The sequence below is a fragment of the Panthera onca genome, chromosome B1 (genome assembly GCF_046562875.1).
Source record: "Panthera onca isolate mPanOnc1 chromosome B1, mPanOnc1 haplotype 2, whole genome shotgun sequence".
In the NCBI taxonomy this organism is placed as follows: Eukaryota; Metazoa; Chordata; class Mammalia; order Carnivora; family Felidae; genus Panthera; species Panthera onca.
In genome coordinates, this window is record NC_138342.1 from 52,111,431 (window position 1) to 52,131,735 (window position 20,305).

General features: G+C 30.6%; 2 protein-coding genes across 5 annotated transcripts in view; one reads left to right on the forward strand and one right to left on the reverse strand.

The window, feature by feature from the left end:
- Positions 1 to 20,305, forward strand: part of LOC144616179 (uncharacterized) — a 344,180-nt gene that overhangs the window by 186,636 nt on the left and 137,239 nt on the right. The gene's annotated exons all lie outside the window — the stretch shown is intronic.
- The window catches only part of TECRL (trans-2,3-enoyl-CoA reductase like), a 99,727-nt gene that overhangs the window by 3,360 nt on the left and 76,062 nt on the right, over positions 1 to 20,305 (reverse strand). The window contains exons 8-10 of the mRNA XM_060654968.3: positions 16,157 to 16,200; positions 3,723 to 3,780; positions 221 to 306 (exon numbers count right to left, since the gene is read on the reverse strand). Of these exons, the coding sequence (XP_060510951.1) occupies positions 221 to 306; positions 3,723 to 3,780; positions 16,157 to 16,200 (188 nt within the window). The remainder of the gene's footprint in view (positions 1 to 220; positions 307 to 3,722; positions 3,781 to 16,156; positions 16,201 to 20,305) is intronic.

Below are 20,305 nucleotides of genomic sequence, written 5' to 3' on the forward strand. Positions count from 1 at the left end.
CAGAGAAAATTGCAGTTTATGTAAATATTCCAATTTCCCATGCCTATAACTCGAATTGAATCTATATCATAATTTATATATCTCTGTCTATGCCTATACATACAGATAAATCCTGTGTATAATTATATATATTAAACTTTAATACTTGTAAATATAGAAACACATGCATTTAGTTTCTCATAGGATAAAGTTTAATTATTTACATACATAAATAGCATACCTCATAGGTGTAGTTAGGACATGAAACCAGAAAAAACATCCATGTGAAGGGGTTATAATTTGGACTTGGAAAACAGGCATTAACTCCTTTTAGAAAGAATAAAATATCAATGATGGTACATACTGCAATTTAATCATATATGTATTATATAATTCTAAATTCCCTAAAACAACTTACACCACATAAAATGTCATCAATTATTTATAGAACCAACTTCCCAAATTACTCAGAAGAGTCCCAATTTCAAATGCTATGGCCTTTTGACTCAAACAATATACCTGTAATTTTCTATGTCTACAGCTATGTTGCCATACATTTATACAATATACCATGATAATCAGTTCTTTAAAATTTAATACAGAAATGTTATTTTGCATATCATAATAGTTGCAGCTGAATTACATACTACAATTAGTAAATATGCTTTAACAATTGCATGCCTCTTCTCTTTTAGTGTCAAAGAAGATATTTTTGGTTGAGATTGTTTAATACTTCAAACCTCCCTTTCTATTTAATTAGTGAAAATCCAAAAGAAATTTTTTAAGGATGTCATTTATATCAGAAAAGTGTGAAAAATCTCTCATAAGAGGATTACAATGAATATCAGCATACTTAATATTCAGAAATACCACATAAATTATTTCTGCTCAGCAATCAGGGTTGTTATTTACAATTTTCATTATACTTAGCATATTGTCACTTGATTTTTGTGATTCTTTGCCTTTTAATTTTGTTCAAGAAATATTTTAGATAGCATATTAAAATGATTTCAAGTTGAACTTTGAGCTGTGACATTTATAAAAGTAAATATGAATTATAAAATTACTGTTTATTCTCTGTAACAAGCTTAATTGGATAACACATCAACTAATCTCTTTTAGTTATAATTCTAAAGTCATAATGAAATGCTAGTATGTTGTTTTCAGAGTTGTATCTATTGTTAAAGTATCAACAAAAAATATATTAGGTACAGATTTCATGTACTGCTCATTTCAAGATAAAGATAAATACATATGCCATTTAATATCATATTCTCTTGATAACATTCATGTAAATGTCTTTGTGTAATGCCCATATATTCATCAAAAGAAAAATAATTGAGGGAGCACCTGGATGGCTCAGTCTATTAAGCCCTGGACTCTTGCTTGCAGCTCACATCGTGATCTCACAAACCTGTGAGATGGAGCCCAGCATCAGGCTCTAGCGCTGACAATGCAAAGCCTGCTAGGGATTCTTTTTTTCCCTTGCTCTGTGCCCCCACCCTGCTCATGCGCGTGTGTGAGTGCTCTCTCTTTCTCTTTATCACAATAAATAAATAAACTTAAAAAAAAAAGGGAATTCCCAAACTCAAAATAGATATGGCCAAAACAGGAAGAAAAAAAGAAAAGATGAGAGTTGATTGAACTCAAGAAAGAAATTGTAGAAAAAGAAAAAAAAAATCATCTCAGTAATATAGACATTTCAATTTTCCTAAGAGTAGAATGTTCACTAGAATAGGGGATATTAAGTAGATGAACAAAACCAGCCAAAACAAGCAAACAAGAAGGAAAAAAACAGAAAGTGATAGATATATAAGATATAAAATATAATACATGTACAATTTACCCCCTGACCCAGTCCACAAAGCAACAAAACAAATTTTAAATTACAAAACTTTCTGGTACTAAAAAAAGGGACATGAATCAATGTCCTGGAAAATTACATCATGTATCTGGGAAAACTGACCTGAAATGATCAACTCTGAGACACACCTCACAAAATTAATAGATGTAGTGATAAGGAAAAATTCTTTTGAGTCTGAAGGCAAAAAGACCAAGTCAATAAACAAAGAAGACAAGATTAGATTTCTGATTTCTCAAGAGCAACATACAAGCAAGATAAAAGGCGGAGTGAACCCTGAAGAAAAAGAAAAGTTTTTTTCATTTGAACAATTCCAAAGTTACATTTGACTTTAGAAATATGATGATTTAAAAATTTTCATTTTCTTTATTTTTTAAATGTTTATTCATTTATTTTGAGAGAGAGAGAGTGCACAGGAGGGACAGAGAGAGTCCCAAGTAGGCTCCGTGGAGTCAGCAAGGAGCCCTAGGAGGTGCTCAATCCTACAAACCATGAGATCATGACTTGAGCCAAAATTGAGAATGGGACACCCAGCCAATTGAGCCACCCAGGAACCCCTGAAATTTTCATTTTCATATAATGATACCAGAATCCAGACAAGATGAAGAAACTTGAGCAAGGTAATGTTGTTAAGGGTTCATAGTCAAGACTAAAATTAGTGATATTCATAACTTTGGTAATGTTAGTATTTTTATAGGACTCTATTGTGTTTCCACACAAAAACAAATCAGACTATCAGAACTTTTAGGCTTCAAATACATCCAAAGAGAACTCAGTAAATCATGAATATAGATAAGATAAAAATGGCATCCAACCATTTAATTAAATGCAGGCTCTACTGTAAGGCAAAAGCAGACAGTAAACCACTATAGTACTGGCATTAATCTGTTAACATTTTTCAGCAAGAGAGAGTACAGATATTTTCAAATCATATTATAGTTATTTTAGATATCTATGTATCTATATCTATCTCTATATGTTCATCAATACTCAAGAAGTTGAGTAGTTATCACAGGATTATGTAATGTAATAAAAATGTTATATATTTTGGCTTTTTTATACATTCACAAATATACCAACATAATAAATTTCCTTTTTAATTCTATATGTGTAAGTATTATTCTGGAAAATGTTTCACCAGACTGCCAGAAATATGCAAGGCAAGAAAATGTTAAGACATTCAGGTAGATATTAAAACATACTTGAGACAAATACACGTTTATATTTTCAGCGAGATTGATAACAAAATGAAATCCAACTGTTGACCATTGTTATTTGAAAGTATAATATAATCATGTATCATGTACAAAAAACAGTGTGAATCCTTACATATAATTAAACCTGAATGACAGGACTGATTTACCAAGAATAGCTTTAGATAAACAGTATAAATTTAAAAAAAATTTTTTTTAGCTAACTACTGAATTCAAAATGTCCTCCTAGGCATTGCTATTTTATAGCTACTGTATTTGCTAAACAATGATCACTTTTATAAGAAAAAAGCTTAAGAAGTCAATTGAAATATAGTGAGATTGTGTCCATTATTATGCAAATTAGATCAAGATTGAGAGTTAAGAAATTAGATCTGTATCACTGAATTTTATATTGCCTTTATTAGTAATATCTCTTTATTTTTTCATATATTTAAGTGAGGTTATCATTTGTTCTGAGGAGGGCATGCATACTTCATTTTAGAGAAACCATTATTAGGAAATATGATTTAGTTCAAATATTTGAAAAACTTAGGCATAAAGGGGCTAGCCTTGGGGCATATTGTCTTAAATGTTTCCAACTATTGCTTCACTTAAGGCTTTGAAAGTAATAATTAACATCACACTAGATTAACTCACACTAGAGAAGATAAAGAGAAAAAGGGACTAACCTGTGTGATTAGGATGAGACAAAATTACATTGATGAAATGATTTCCAGCTTCACAAATCTGTAAAACATTTAAAAGTTTTCACTGTGGTATACCTGTTCCTCTTTAAAAATTGTATTCTCTCTATATATACTAATGTCCATGTAATATATTAATTCCAAAGATCCAAGAGACATATTATTACTCTAATTGCAAGAAGAGGACATGTTGTATTGTAACAGTAAAAAAAGCTGTTGAATATATATTGAGTTAACATAATGAGTCACATTGAGGTAGAAACTTTGAAGATATTATTGACACTTTTGATAACTAGGTTCAAATTTCCTTGTTAATCAGGCATTGCTGACTATATGCTTTGTACTTGTTTTAGTAGGTAAAGTTTGCATGCTATGAAGAGGTAAGTCACATCGGGAAAGATAGATTTGGCAATGGTTAACATGTTCTAAATTCATTAGCACAGCAGCACTACTTCAAGGGTGGTAGTGTGATTCCCAGGTGGATTCAGCTCAGTTTAGAAAAGTTATTGTAAGAGGTACTGTCCCACCAAGACACTTACTGCTTGTCTGTCATCTGGCCCCTTGATCATGCACACTCCACATGTCCCTGTAAATAGGCCACTATGACCCTCTAAGAAGCTTGTGTTACTAACATCTTTGGAGAGGGGTTGGGGAGGGCTAATAATGTTTCCAATTTGCAACATGTATTCTCAGAAGTTACATGCCTTATCTGATTAACACAAAGTGTGTATTCAACATTTAAATATTATGGTATTAATAACAGATTGTTATTCAAAACCTTTATCGTTTAGGGTCATCCAAAGTTTTACTATAATATATTCCATAATAGAGCATGTTTTTAACTCAGTGTCTTTAATGCTATTAATCTCTTAAAATATATCTGATTTTGTTCTTTTCAACAATTTCTGTATGGATTGATTCACATTTTGTAATTGTAGAAGAAGCTCCTAGTTTCTCAAGTTATCATTAGGAATCAAAGTTGAATTTCACATTTTCAGATAATAATTTTATAGTTGAACTTATTTGTAGGTGAATGTGGTTAAGAGTGTGGACTTTTGTTGGACTAATTTGTGTTCAAAAAGCACATCTTTTAACTTACTTATTAGAGATTATGTGATTAAGACATTTGAAATTTCATTTCTTCACCTAAATGCAAATATTACTTCCTATCTCATGATGATTATTTTAGGATGATTAAATGAAATCCAGTGTCTGACATATGAATTGCCCAATAAAATTATGATAATTTTAGTTACCAATATCATCAGTTAAAAACTTCTCCAGAGAATGATCCTACATTGATTGATCTTCTCTAAATTTCTGTGTCACACATTGGCTACACTACAAAACATATAATTACCAAATTAATAATTTGTTATATTTGTTTGATCTTAATACCTGTCCTCATCTTTCAGTCAAATAGAATGTCATACTCATTTTTCATCACTCACAGTGCCAAACACACAATGGAATATATGATAAAAGTAAGTAGTATTAATAAGCAAATTACCTTAGCTAATCTTTGTAAACAAATTATATTTTAGAAATACGGATTTTCTTCTGGTGAAATGTATTCACTTTTTGATTCTCAATATTTTATACTTATTCAACCATCAAAATATTTTCTCCTTCTTACTTTTTACAGCTAAATATGGAAACATCAATCTTCTACTCAAAGTATAGGCCATGGAAAAAAGAGCTTTTAGGCTTCAGTCAGACCACTAGAATAGCTGTAACTAATGCCATAATTTAAGATTATGTGCTCCGTGAAGGGCCCAGCCCCAAAATAAAACATATAACATATTGAAATAAGAAAAATAAAAGAAGGGGATTAAAAAAAAAGTTGTAAATAAGCCAACTAGTCCATTGCTGTCTACCGATGAAATGCATATCTATATACATTCCAGGGGTGGAGAGAGAAAAATAAACACATCAGCTATATCCATATGCCTAGACATACTTAGCTTATCATCAACTTAGCAACTCCATAATGGATTTTAAAGAGCAATGTGACTATTTTCAATTTTCACCTTAAGCACTGGGTTTAAAATGCTGAAGAATGAATGAGTCCACTGTAGGCTAACTGCCCTAAATAGAAGTGGTTGATATAATTTCCTCTTGGATCCGGGCTGAGTAAGATTAGAAAATTCAGTCAGTGCTATAAAACTCAATATACGGTTCTATTACCAAATAAAATTTCAGAAGCACATTAAATGTGAAACACTGGAACATTTTTCAATATGATTTATACATTTCTCCTGGATTGATTCTTTTCTAAATTAGATGTATTCATTTGGCACATTATATGTTAACACAACAATTTCATAAATAAAGCTTGAGGAAGTTGCTATCATTAGGTTTGATTTTTACGTTACTTAAAATTTAAATTATCTTATGCAGCAAAACATACAAATGCAATCTACTATGAAATGTGCATGATTCCTACGTAACACCGATGGTAAAGACATTGTAGATAATAAGTACACAGGAACATAAGAAAAAAAGCCAAGGAAACATTGTCCAGATATTTTAAGAAAAAAATTATATTTAAATAATACGTGCAAGAAGAAGCAGTTTTCCTGCATTATAGTAGTAGAACAAATGAGTTTCAAAATATTTCATTTGATTTGCTCATATACAAATTGATAATTTGGAACAATGTTTCCCTCTTTCAAAAAGTTTAATTAAAAAATAAGTTTATATTTTCCAGACACATTCACAGAGAGATCAGCAACTCAGGGGCATTGCCAGAATCACCTTACTTACAAAGAACAAGATGACCTAGATTTTAAAAGTCACTAGGAGTTTGTGCACAACAATGTGGATACACTTAACACTACTGAGTTGTGCACTAAAGATGGGTAAGATAGTAAATTTTATGCTCTTTGGGTTTTTACCATAGTTAATGTTTTTTTACTTCCCTGGATATATTGTTTTAATTGCAAAAGAATTTTAGAAGAGTAAATAATGAAAATTCAAATGTACTTTCATTTGGAAGTATATGTGTTTCTTAAAGTAAATCTAAAAAAAATTATTTTTGCTTGTTTCATATAATCTTTATTGAGTAGCTTGACTATATGTTGCGTCATACTATATGAATAATAGGTGTTAGTGATTCAATAATCCATTTTCCTCTTGAGCGTTAACATTATATTGATAAGTATAAAAATAAATTTGTCAGCTAATTGAAAGTATCACAGTGTTTACATGAGAAAATAATCTTTTCCTTGAATGTTTTGATTTAGGAAGTAAATGGAAACACTTATTTTTTCCGCGCCCTCAGTATTCTCAGTTCTTTGACATTTCAATTTTATTTTTAATTATTGCTAAATATTTAACAATGTGGGATGGGTGAAATAGGTGATGGAATTTAGGAGTGCACTTGTGATGAGCACTGGGTAATGTAAGTGTTGAATGACTGTGTTGTACTCCTGAAACTAATATTACATTGTATGTTAACTAACTGGACTTTAAATAAAAACTTAAAGATAAATATATAGACCTTAAGAGATATTTAACAATATGCATACGGGGCAGGGAAGTATCAAATTAATAGCTCATAAAGGACTTTTTAGTTACTATATCAGAAGTGTGGTTGTCCAAATTTTTATCAAAATATTCACCATTAAATCCCACTGTTTCCATATTGAAAGACATGATTGGATCAGAATATATGGAATTTCAGTAGTAAAGATGCTTCTTGTTTACTACTCGGTACTGTACCTCAGTCTATAGCATGTTGTCATTATGGTAAAGATGCCTATGACCAATGTCTAGAAGAAGGCCAACTTGCAGAGATCCACTTTTTTTTAAAGTTTTTATTTACATTCTAGTTAGTTAGCATATAGTGTAATATTGGTTTCAGGAATAGAATTTAGTGATTCATCACTTACATATAACACCCAATGCTCATCACAAGTGCCCTCCTTAATACCCATCACTTATTTAGCCCATCCCCCTCCCATCTCCCTGCCAGGAACCTTCAGTTTGTTGTCTCTGGAGTTAAGAGTCTTTCCCCTATGTTCATCTGTTCTATTTCTTAAATTCCACATATGATTTAAATCATATAGCATTTATCTTTCTCTGGCTATTTCACTCAGTATAATATACTTTAGCTCAATTCACATTGTTGCAAATGGCAAGATTTCATTCTTTTTGATTGCTGAGTAATATCCCATTGTGTGTGTGGGGGGGGGGGTGGATGTATACAACATCTTCTTTATCGATTCATCAGTTGATGAATGTTTGGGCTCTTTCCATAATCTGGCTATTGTTGATAATGTTGTTATAAGCATCAGGGTGCATGTGCCCCTTCAAATCAGTATTTTTGTATCCTTTGGGTAAATACCTAACAGTGCAATTGCTAGATCATAGAGTAGTTCTATTTTTGTCTTTTTGAGGAAATCCATACTGTTCTCCAGAGTGGCTGCCCCAGTTTGCATTTCCACAACAGTGTAAGAGAGTTCCCCTTCCTCCACATCCTCAACAACATCTGTTGTTTCTTGTGTTGCTAATTTCTGTAATGTTCTTTCTTGAAGCTTCATCAAGTGAAGCATTCTCTACTTATATAAGTGAAAATTATGCACCTAGGGAACAAACTCTAAACATCCTAATATAGAATTTGTAGCCATCAAATAGTCAGACTGTGTATTTTGTCTTAGTAAAATTATTTTGGTTTCCACTGTAAAAGTCAGTAATCTTTATTCTGTGATGTAGTAATATTTTTATAGGAATTAAAATGATTATTTCTGTCTATATCTGTTCTTCCCAAAGTTTCATATATGTTATATATGTTATCATTATTATTAGTTATTGGCAGATGTAAGTTTATCATTTGAGCAATGTAATGGTCATTTTATTAATGCAATTAAAAAATAGAATCTGCTAAAATGTTTCTAACACTGATAATCAGGTGTGTTTTGCATTTCAGCTCTTAATTTTTCTACTAGTAAGTATTATTATTATAAGTTGTGTCTTATTTATTTTATCTTAATATTTCAAGGAAAATATTGGATCACTATATAATTATGGAAAGCTTCATCTGTGATATGTATCAACTATTATAAGCTTGAGAAGTTAGTTTCTACTCTTAGGGATAAAATATATTCACACAGACATGATATTTGATAATACAAGCCAATATTATACTGTTTTAGCATAGGTTTTATAACATGATAATTTATATCACTATGATCATAATATTCTAATAATTTATTTCAACTCCTAATCTCTATTTTTATTATGAAACTCATTTATATACATTTCTATAAGAAAGGATAACATGTATTGTATTCCAGAGTAAATATATCCAATATGTTAATTATGGATTTATCAGAAAATATATATACTAAATGATACTTTTTTTCCATTAAGACTTTTTTTAGAGCAGTTTAACATTTATAGCAAAATCCAGGGGAAGGTGCAAAGATTTTTCAAGTGCTCCCTGCTCCAGTACATGTATAAGCTCTCCCATTATCAATATCCTCCACCAGAGTGGTACATTTGTCACAACTGATGAACCACAATAACACATTATAATCATCCAAAGTTCATGGTTTGCATTATATGGCTCACTCTTGATGTTGTTTGTACATTCTAAGTTTGGACAAATGTATATTGCCATATATCCATAATTGTGGTATCATGCAGAGTATTTTACTGTCCTAAAAATTCTCTGCACTCTTCCTGTTCATTTCTCTCTTCAATCCTGGACAACCACTGATCTTGTTACTGTTTCCACAGTTTTACCTTTTCCAAAATGTTATCTGTTTGGAATCATACAGTATTTAGCCTTTACAAAATGGCTCCTTTTATTAATTAATATTCCTTTAATCTTTCCCCATGTCCTCTCATTACTTCATCACTTCATGAGAGGACATGAGACATGTCCTCTCATGACACATCTGGATGTGTCATGGTTTATCCATTCACCTGCTTTGGCTTAGTTGCTTCCAAGTTTGGGCAATTATGAATGAAACTGCTATAAACATCCATTTGTAGGGTTTTGTGTAGTCATAAGCTTCTAATTCCTTTGGGTAAACAAGGAGCACAATTGTTGGATAGTACAGTAAAAGTGTATTTAAGAAACTGCCAAGCTGCTTCCCAAAGGGGCTGGATCATTTTGCATTCCCATAGCAATGAATGAGAGTCGCTATTGTCCCTCATCCTTGTCATCATTTGGTGCCATCAGTGCTCTAGATTCTTGGCCATTCTACTCAGTTTGCAGTGCTATCTCATTTCAGTCTGCATTTCCCTGATAGCATATGACTTGGAGCATCTTTTTGTATGCTATTTACTATCTGTATATCTTCTTTGGTAAGGTGTCATTTTTGAATTCAGCTGTTTATTTTCTTATTCTTGCATTTTAAGAATCCATTATATATTCCAGATAATGATCTTTTATCAGATGTGTCTTTGGAAAATATTTTTTTCCTAGTCTATGCTTTTCTTCCCATTCTCTTGATATTGTCTTTTGGAGATCATTAGTTTTTAATATTAATGAAGTCTAGCTTATTGGTTATATTCTTCTTGGATCATTTGTTAGTGTTTTATCGAAAAAGTCATCGTGGTACCTAAAGTTATCTAGATTTTCTCTCATGCTAACTCCTAAGAGTTTTATGGTTTTGCATTTTGCACTTAAGTCTGTGATCCATTTTGAGTTAATTTTTGTGGAGGGTATAGGTCTGTGTCTGGATTGATATTGTGTGTGTGTGTGTGTGTGTGTGTGTGTGTGTGTGTATCTAGTTGTCCTAGCATCATTTTATTATGACTATTTTGTTCTATTGTATTGTCTTTGCTCTAACCAATAAATTTCACTTTTGAAAATGAGTAACTGTAGAGCTCTAAACAAAAGTTCAGATATTGTATTTATATTATTACAGGGTATGAAAAGTAAATTTTAGTAGTTATTTTATGAATTTATTTGTTGCATGAAACTAATATTTTATTGTACAAAACTCATTATAAGAGATGATATTTTCACTCAAAATTGTAACTCAAAGTATTTGATTTGAAATTTAGTGTTTAAAAATAGTTTACTTTGTTTCTGTGGTCTATCTCATTATCACATTTCTGGGGGTCCCTGAATTATTTTTTTAATCCATAGATCTTTCATGAAATATTGTATAAGACAAGAATGTGCGCATATGGTAAAGAATATAGTATAAAATAGCATCATAGAGTAAAATTTTAAAAAAGATACTTCATAAATATTGACTATGTGGTAAATGATTATTAAAAATACATTTATGATTATTATTTTTTCAGAAATTTTTATATATTAGCTTTGATTCTATATATATTTAGCAATGATATATTTTATCATTATAGTAGCTGCTCTTTTTAATTTAAATTATTACTGTTTTTAGAAGTAAGTCAGTTTTAGCTAAAACATAAATGATAATTATAACAAATTATAATAAAATCAATTTCCATTAATTTTACATTATTATTTTTAAAACTAGTTTCTAAACAAATTATTTAAGAAGCAGTAGTAACTCCAGCCAAATTTGCATATAAAGTTGATTCCTATTATGTTATTAGGTATCTTAGATACTTTAGGGGATTTGCGAGGAAATTAAATTGACAAATGATGAGAAAAGGTAGAGTCCCATGTTTTAAGTCTTCAATAAAAAAGTAATGTGAATCTTTTTTATTGGTGTGTATAACTGTCTATCAACAGTAAGCAAAAGATAGAAAAAAATGTCACAAACAAACCTGAGCACGATGCTGAGAATAAAAGCATTACCTTTGGCAGACTTTTCATCCCTTATTTATCTTCCCCCCACAAATACCAAACATTCAAGCAGTTTCCTGGCCTTACTGCAGTTCCCATTGCATGGCCCCACTCTCCTCCAGCCTTGCTATGATATATGCTATGATAGATAGTGTTCCCAGCACCCTCTCTCCTAGTCAAAAACTACTGTTCTATGCCCAAGGTCGTTCTTGGTTGTGTTACAAGTGAAGTTGTGACTGCTTGAGAAGAGCATAATTTATTACCTCTCCAAGAATATTTTCATTATAATAAAAAAAAATTAACCTAAATGACTGGATAACTAATGGTGAGACTGAAGACACAGAGAGCAAAACAGGAAGTAGAGTGATTTTCAGTGTTTTGCAAACCATGTCTTATATGTTATCTATTCTCTCATTTCCTACGTTGTTGAAGACAGTAAGAAATTCAGGAGAAAAAATTCCTCTTCTGGTGAAGTGCTCAATGTACAAAGAATTGATGAACTGTAACTGCTCCTGGAGAGTAAAACTAAACTGAGAAGAAGAGAGGATAAAGAAAACAGGAATATTATTTATAAAATAGCAAAATATTAAAAATTATAGAATATATTTTGTTTTGCAATAGTGATTTTGTTTCTTTGTGGGTGGACTTGAGTTCAGAGAATGAAGAGATGTCATAGAAATATGAAGATACTGGGTTATAGTGTATGTCCACATTATTTCTAGCAGAAAAACAAAGATCTAAAAGTTGTGGAGAAAAATATTATGATGCCTTTATAAATTTGCCTAATTTTGATTCTACTTGTTTGGTTTTTTTCCCTTATAGATTTTGTGATTTCAGAACATATTTGAGAGAAAAAAAGGCACATTGAAAGTCAGAAAGAATTTACACAAAGAGGGAGGTGATAAAATACTTCTCAGAATATAATATAAGCATGGCAAAACTCACAAAAATCAAAGAGTTTCCAAAAGGAATTATACTCTAGTTTGGAATGTTTTAAGTGTTCATTGTAAAGTGTGTTGTTTTGCTTACAGTATATTTTGCTTCATATATTAGAAAACAGAATGGCAGTAGAAAAAAAAAACAGAAGGCGGGAGCAGAAGAGAAAATCATAATTGTTAATAGTCCACAAAATGCCTGATTCATACGTAAGTCATTAAGAATTAATTATGACCTTATTGAACATAGTTCTCATACATTGTCTTCTAGCCAGGTGATAATGTGGCTCTACACAACAGAAGCAAATTCAACTTTAAATGAATAAAGCATTTTTTCTTAGATTAAGAGGGTACATATATCAATAAATGAAGAACAGGAAATTTTGCAAACATTTGCAGAAAAATTAGCACTTGGAATTAAGATAGGCATTTTCTGGGTAGACTTTATATTATACAAGACTGGCCTATGAATTTCCCCTGAGTTTCTTCACATAATAGTAATTAATTACAATATATGCTGATAATCTTACTATAATATAATTTTAGATGCACTTGACTTAAAAATATGTGCTTTTGGGGCATTTGGCTGGCTCAGTCAATAGAGCATTCAACTTTTGATCTCAGGGTTGCAAGTTGGAAGCTCATGTTGGGTGCAGAGATTACGTAAAATTAAACTCTTTAAGAAAAAAAAAAGATGCTTTTCTTTCCAAACCATTTGCATATACATTTTTGTGATATATGTGAAAGGCACACACTTAGGCATTCATTTATTATGAATGAAGAAAATTAACCTTGAAATACAGAATGTTATGCTCACAGTGATATGGTAGGTATCTTCAATTTAGGTGATAAATGTGCAAACTCAAACAACTCAGTTTTTATTACATTCTGTATTAGAATCAGTTTCCTAACTTACATCTTAATATCATATTTTATTTGTGAAAAATAAGTGTGTTTTGCCTGCATCCAACATTATTAGGAAATTCCAGGGCTAGCAGGCGTTTTTAATTTGCCATCACAATTTATAATGTTAAGAGAGTCCCAGTGGCCCCTCTACCTTATTTCTAAATGTCTACTTGCAACAGAAGAGACAAAATTCAAAATTTTGACTTTTAAACAAGGTTTTCTCAGATAATACCATCTATAATTGAAAACACAGATGTTTCTTTTTATCTTAATTTAAGTCTAGGATTGAGATAGTCAATGTTTGTTATGTGCTTAGAAATGTGGAATTAAAGTCATTGTATTTACCTACTGTCTATATTGGACTTAGGCAATGCTACTATTTATCACTATTTATTTTGAGACCTTGGCCCTTATAAGACAGCAACTATGATAAAATTATAAGACTTGCCTAATTCTCCTCCTTCTTATTTTCTCCCCATGTGAAATGTATAAAGAAACATTGATTAATAAAAGAATGTGTGAAGATTGAAAACTAGTAGCTTAATTAGGAGACAGCGTCTTTAAAAATCCTGGGAAAAAATGTGTAGTGCAAACTATTAGAATTTTGCTTGCTTCCAATTATACCTTTTTTATACTAAAATATTATAATTGTTATGACATTTTTAAAAAGCTGTAACTTTTTTAAAACAAATTTTATTTTATACTAGAGCCATGGATTCATGGCTATACCACATTTGAAAAAAGGAAAGAATCAATAATATTATATAAACGGGAAATGTGTAAATATTTACACAGAAATAACGGAAACCAAGTTGCAAAACTCTTGTATAGTGGTTAACATCATAAGGAGAAGAAATATGAGAGAAATAATCATACATGAAGTTAAAAATATATCAAAATAAAAACCAAATATGTGGTTATTGTTTTGTTTATCCACTAGTTAATTCTTCCATTTGCTCAAATTTACTGAGTAGTTAATATACAGAGATCATTAGATTTGGCACAATGTAGATTAGCAATAAAGGCATCAAAGTAAATAAACTGAAGCCTTACTATCTATGAATAATATAAACATGTGGAAAATTAAAAGGTGGTGATATACTTCTAATACATTCCCTTAAGAAATTATGAATAAAGAGGGGGGCTCCTGAGTGGCTGTCGGTTAAGCATCCAACTTTGGCTCAGGTCATGATCTCAGGGTTTGTGAGGTCAAGCCCTGCATTGGGTTCTTTGACATAAGCACAGAACCCACTTCAGATAATCTGTCCCCCTTTTTCCCTCCCCTTACCCCCCACTCTCTCTCTCTCAAAAATAAATAAATATTAAAAAAAGAAATTATAAATAAAGAAATAGTTTTTATTATTCACCCAAGAAAGTAGTATTTCTACTATGTGCAAGACCAGGTGTTAAAAATATTAAAGCATGACCTGCCTCCACCACAGCCAACAAGTAGAGAACCTTATTATCTAAACTATTAATTAAAATACGCACACACACACACACACACACACACACCCAGGTTTACATGAGACCTTTTAATAAAGTGTGGTGTGTCATTTGTGCCTTGTATGAATGTGGAGTGTAAGTTGTCTAATACAAACTTCACAAAGGATGTAGTCTTATATATGAATCAAGGGAATTTATCAATACATCAGGGACAGGAATCATGAGAGTTAATCTATCAAGGACAGGAATGAGGAAGAACATGAACAAAGAATAGAGTATGCGTTTTTGGTGGAACTATATGGTATATGAAGTAAAATATGTGTCTCATAAAATAATGCATTACAGAAAAACTAAATAATCTTTTGTGCTCAGATGGATGTGTACCCAATCCAAACAATGCATATGTAAAGTTAAACAGATTTATCTAAATAACTGGATTGAAAACAATTAGAAAAGATCTGTAATTCATTAAAAAAAGCAGATTTTTGTTTTCATTCAGAATTAGTTAATTAACAATTATGCCAAAGTGTTTTTTTATTTTTTAAATTTTATTATTATTATTTTTTAACAGTTTTAATGCTTGTATATTTTTGAGAGAGAGAGAAAGACCAAGAGCTAGTGGGGCAGGGGCAAAGAGAGAGACACATAGAATCCGAAGCGGGCTCCAGGCTCTGAGCTGTCAGCACAGAGCCTGCCATGGAGCTGAAACTCACAAACTGCAAGATCATGACCTGAGCTGAAGTCAGAAGCTTAATGGACTGAGCTACCCGGGCACCCCACCAAAGTGTTTTTTAAATGTTCATCTTTTAGATTCGTAAAACTTTTTGCTGTTAGGGGTTTATAAGTGTGCAGACAATAGGAAGAACTACTAAGTATGATTTTTTTCAAAGTTTACTATACCTCAAAAATTTTAATCATTCTTTATAGTTAAGTAGAACATTTTGATTAAAATATTTAGAGATTTGGGGTGCCTGGGAGGCTCAGTCAGTTAAGCGCCTGACTCTTGACTTCCACTCAGGTCAGGATCTCACGACTGGTGGGATCATGCTCCATGTCAGGCTTTGCTCTGACAGCATGGAACCTGCTTGGGAATCTGTCTCTCTCTCTGTCCTTCCCCACTTGGGCACAAGTTTGCACATATGTGAGCGCTTTCTCTCTCTCTTGTAAAAGTAAATAAATAAACTTAAAAGATTTAGAGAACTAAAAAAAAAAAGGATTTAGAGAGCTAATGGCTTGATTTTGGGAAGTTGTTTGACCTACTTCACTTAATAGCATTAATTACATAATATAAAAAGATATCATATTTTGTACATGGCAAATCCTCAAATATTTGTTTTGCATTTTTAATAACACTTCAATTAGAGCATGAATAGTAAAAAAATATAAATAATACATACCAAAAAATTGATAGCAGATATTGTGACTTGCCGGTTTCCAAATGCTAGAAAGTAGGAAAAGAAGATGTAATGCATGCATTCACATTTTGGATTGTCTTGCTATAAACATAATTGAAGCAGTGTTTATTGGATATTACTATTCTCTAATCCAAAGTACTATGCTGTATATAATTGACCTTTTGGGGTAATACATTTGAAATTTAAAAGAATGAAATATTTTTGCTTTCCACATGAACTTTTCTTCTAGTTACCTAATGATATTTAGAATACAAATGGAATCTACTTTTAATTGGTATTATAAAATTCTTTGAAGGCAGATTTAATTTCTCATTTGTCACTTTAAAAGCACATCATTGATGTATGTGTGTTTCTGTGCCAGTACCATACTGTCTTGATGACTACAGCTTTGTAATCTAGCTTAAAATCTGGAATCATGATGTCTCCAGTTGGGTTTTCATTTTCAGGATTGTTTTAGCTATTCAGAGTCTTTGTGGTTCCATACAGATTTTAGGATTGTTTGTTCTAGTTTGTTCTGTGAAAAATGCTGGTGGTATCTTGATAGGGATTTCATTAAATGTGCAGATTGCTTTAGGTAGTATAGGCATTTTAAAAATATTTGTTTTTCTAATCCATGAGCATGGAATGTTTTTCCATTTCTTTGTGTCCTCTTCAAAATCTTTCGTAAGTATTCTATGGTTTTCAGAGTACAGATCTTTTACCCTTTTAGTCAGAATGTATTATGCCAAGCGAAGTAAGTCAATCAGAGAAAAACAAATGTCATATGATTTCACTCATATGTGGAATTTAAGAAACAAAACAGATCAACATATAATAAGGGGGGAAGAGAAGGAAGGGAAACAAACTACAAGGAACTCAATGATAGAGAACAAACTGAGGGTTGACAGAGGGAGGTGGGTGGGAGATGGGCTAGATGGTTAAAGGGTATTAAAAAGGGCACTTGTGATGAGCACTGGGTATTGTATGTAAGTGATGAATTACTGAATTTTACTTCTCAAACCAGTATTGCACTGTATATTAACTAAAATTTAAATGAAAAGAAAAGGAAAATTATTCCTTTATAAATAAATAAATACATACATATCATACGGCCTAATATATGATTGCATTTGATCATATGTCTTGTTTTTTAATGTTTAACAACAAAAAGAGACATGCTAATAATATTTTTTTCATTGATGTTTTATGATAGGTAATATTTTAAGTATTTTATATTTTTCATCTAGAAACAAATATATGAGGTAAGATTTAATGTTCTCATCTTAAAGAAAGATATAGATTATATCAGTTCCCAAATCATATATGAGTAATTAATAAATTAGAATTTAAGATAGTATCTTAAAGTCACCTTTCTGATGGCAGAAAAGTTGTAATATAAAAAAGTACTAAAATTGAAATTTTCTGATAAGCTCATCAGCTGTATTAATAGTTGCATTTTTTCTAGATTTATGTGAGGGTGTGTACATATAAATTGTATTTATGTAAACACATTTACAAATAAAAAATATAATGTCTCATTTTAAATCTTGCATATTTTATAAGGATATATTTAAAGACTTTTCCAATACTATTAAGCATTCATTGTAAAATCTATGACAGCATATGCATTATAATGTGTAATATGGCTAGCTCTAAACATTAAATATTATCTAATTGCTGCATAATTAGTGTAACTTTAATTTTATGTATGATAAGTAACACAACTTCAAACATCTTTCTTTGTAAGACATTTATAGAAGTTCTATTTCCATGGGCTAGAAATTTGAAAGTATAATATAGTCAAAAGTTATATAAGTATTTATGTATGAATATATATATATGTATATTCATATATAAAACATGTAGAATTATTGGCGATTTTGTTTTTATAAAGTACATGTATCTAATTATGAAATAAAATACATTAATGGAGAAAATTTGGGAAATAGATAAAAGTACAAAGAGAAATAAAATGCATAAAAATCCCATTATCCATTGTAAATCTATTAAAATTCAGATTTTCCCTTGGAAATATACATATTTTCTCCATACTTTTTATAGTATGTGGTAAAACATTCTTATAATCAATTATTCTTTAATATCTCTTTGCCATATAACTAAGCACATTTACCATATAATTAAACATTCTTCTATAGCTAAATCAAAATATTTTTTTATTTGTACCTACTATTAGACAAAACTTCATTCATTCAACAATACTTATTAAGAATTTATATAATGGGCACTATACTATGTGCTTGTGATAAATCAATTAAACTTAAGCCAAAAGCAACTCTTATCTTAATAAAAATTATTGTCTGACAAGGAAACAAATAATAATCACAAGATAACAAATGAAAGTTTGCAACCCTGGTAAGTGTTACTAAGAAAGACCTATATAGTATTTAATGTAAGAGCTAAAATGAAGGATTTATTTTAATCGAGGAGATCAGGAAGGACTGTCTGAGTACATGACTGCACTCTGATTTAGAAAATGAATAGATACTAACATACACAAGAGAGGGGTTCAGAACATTTCATGTATCAGGACAGTGAAGATATACCTTCTTTTCATTTTTTAATGAGAATAAATAACTGTATGATTAAAACAGGTACTGGGACAGAGATTATAATTTTTAAATATTTTAAATGTTTATTTCCAGTAAGCAAACTTACAGATAGTATAACTTGAAACAAACTTTCCAGAAAAAAATCTAGCCATCATTAAAATTTTCTGTAATATTTTTATAATTTTTATAATATTTCACATTTTGAATTTTTACAAAGGCCATTTTTCCTTGCTAGCTGCTGATACTAAACATATGTATTGAATTTTCTGAACATATGCATACAGTTTGCAGTTAATGGAATATGCCTGCCATTGGGCAGTTTTCAATTATGACAATTTTTTTCCTATTTACTTTTAAATATTTTTGAGAAGTAAGAAAAATGACCTCCTTAATGGTATATGTGTCAGAAATACATAATAATATGTTGTGTTTTATTTAATGTGTGTAAATGTACAGATGCCATTAATTTTATGCAGTCAAATTTGTTGAGAATAGGGCTTCTCTTGATATTCTCAAGGTATTCTCATGATATTCTCATGAAAATATTCTCATGATATTCACTTTCCAGCTGGGATCAGCATTATAGGGCTATATATATGTTCACAGAATTTGATTCCTACTTACCTTATGCATTTGAGAGTCTTGAGCCAGTAAAATTAGACTTTCAGGGTCTCATTTTCCTAATCTATAATAGGGACTATTAACACATCATAATGTTTCTTAATGGCATTTTTACATTTCTTGACAAGCATTTCCTTTTCAATAAATACTTTACATATGTTAATAACAATCAGCCTCTATTTTGTATCACATATGTGAATGTAACATTTTTCAGAGTCTCCTCTTCTTAAATATACTATGGAGCAAAAGTATCTATCTGTTAATGTTCTGAAGTTAGTAGGTAAATATTCTGATAACATATCTTTAAGTATCAGAGTTATAAGATGTTAGGAAATTTCTCTCTTCAATATTCATAGTCGTTAGTATTTGGAAGAATTAAAGTTTTGAACATTGCAATGATATACACTTAGCAATCTTGACTAGATTTCTTGATCTTAACAAAGATTCTGTGTTGGTACTTCAAGTATGTATTAAGACAGTTTAACTGATTTTGTAAAATCTAAAATGAAGCTTGAATACTCTATTCATTTCTATTTATTTCAAACTTTAAAAACACCAGAAATAGATCACAAAAAATAATTATCAATTAAATTTGAAACCTCAGCCCTTTCACACTAGAACCCCGTGTGTGCCTTGTGAGCTGCAGCAAAAGCTGAGGAGAGAAAAGTCCAGAGTAAATAAAAGAAATGGAATCCTTTGTTAGGTACAGCTATTTCCCTCCAGTTTTAGGAACTGAGAATTTAGGTTTGGTCCAACAAATTGCTTCAGCTGAGTCGATGGCCAGGATATTTTATAAAGTTATAAATAGAAAATAGTATGTTAAAGAAACAAATTGCTTCTTACTGAATTATATTTAATATTTTAACTACATATTTATATTAATTGTTTATTTTTTAAATCCTGATAGTTGATTTCATGTGATTGTGTGATGATACAGAATTTTTCTTTTTAATCTTCTTTA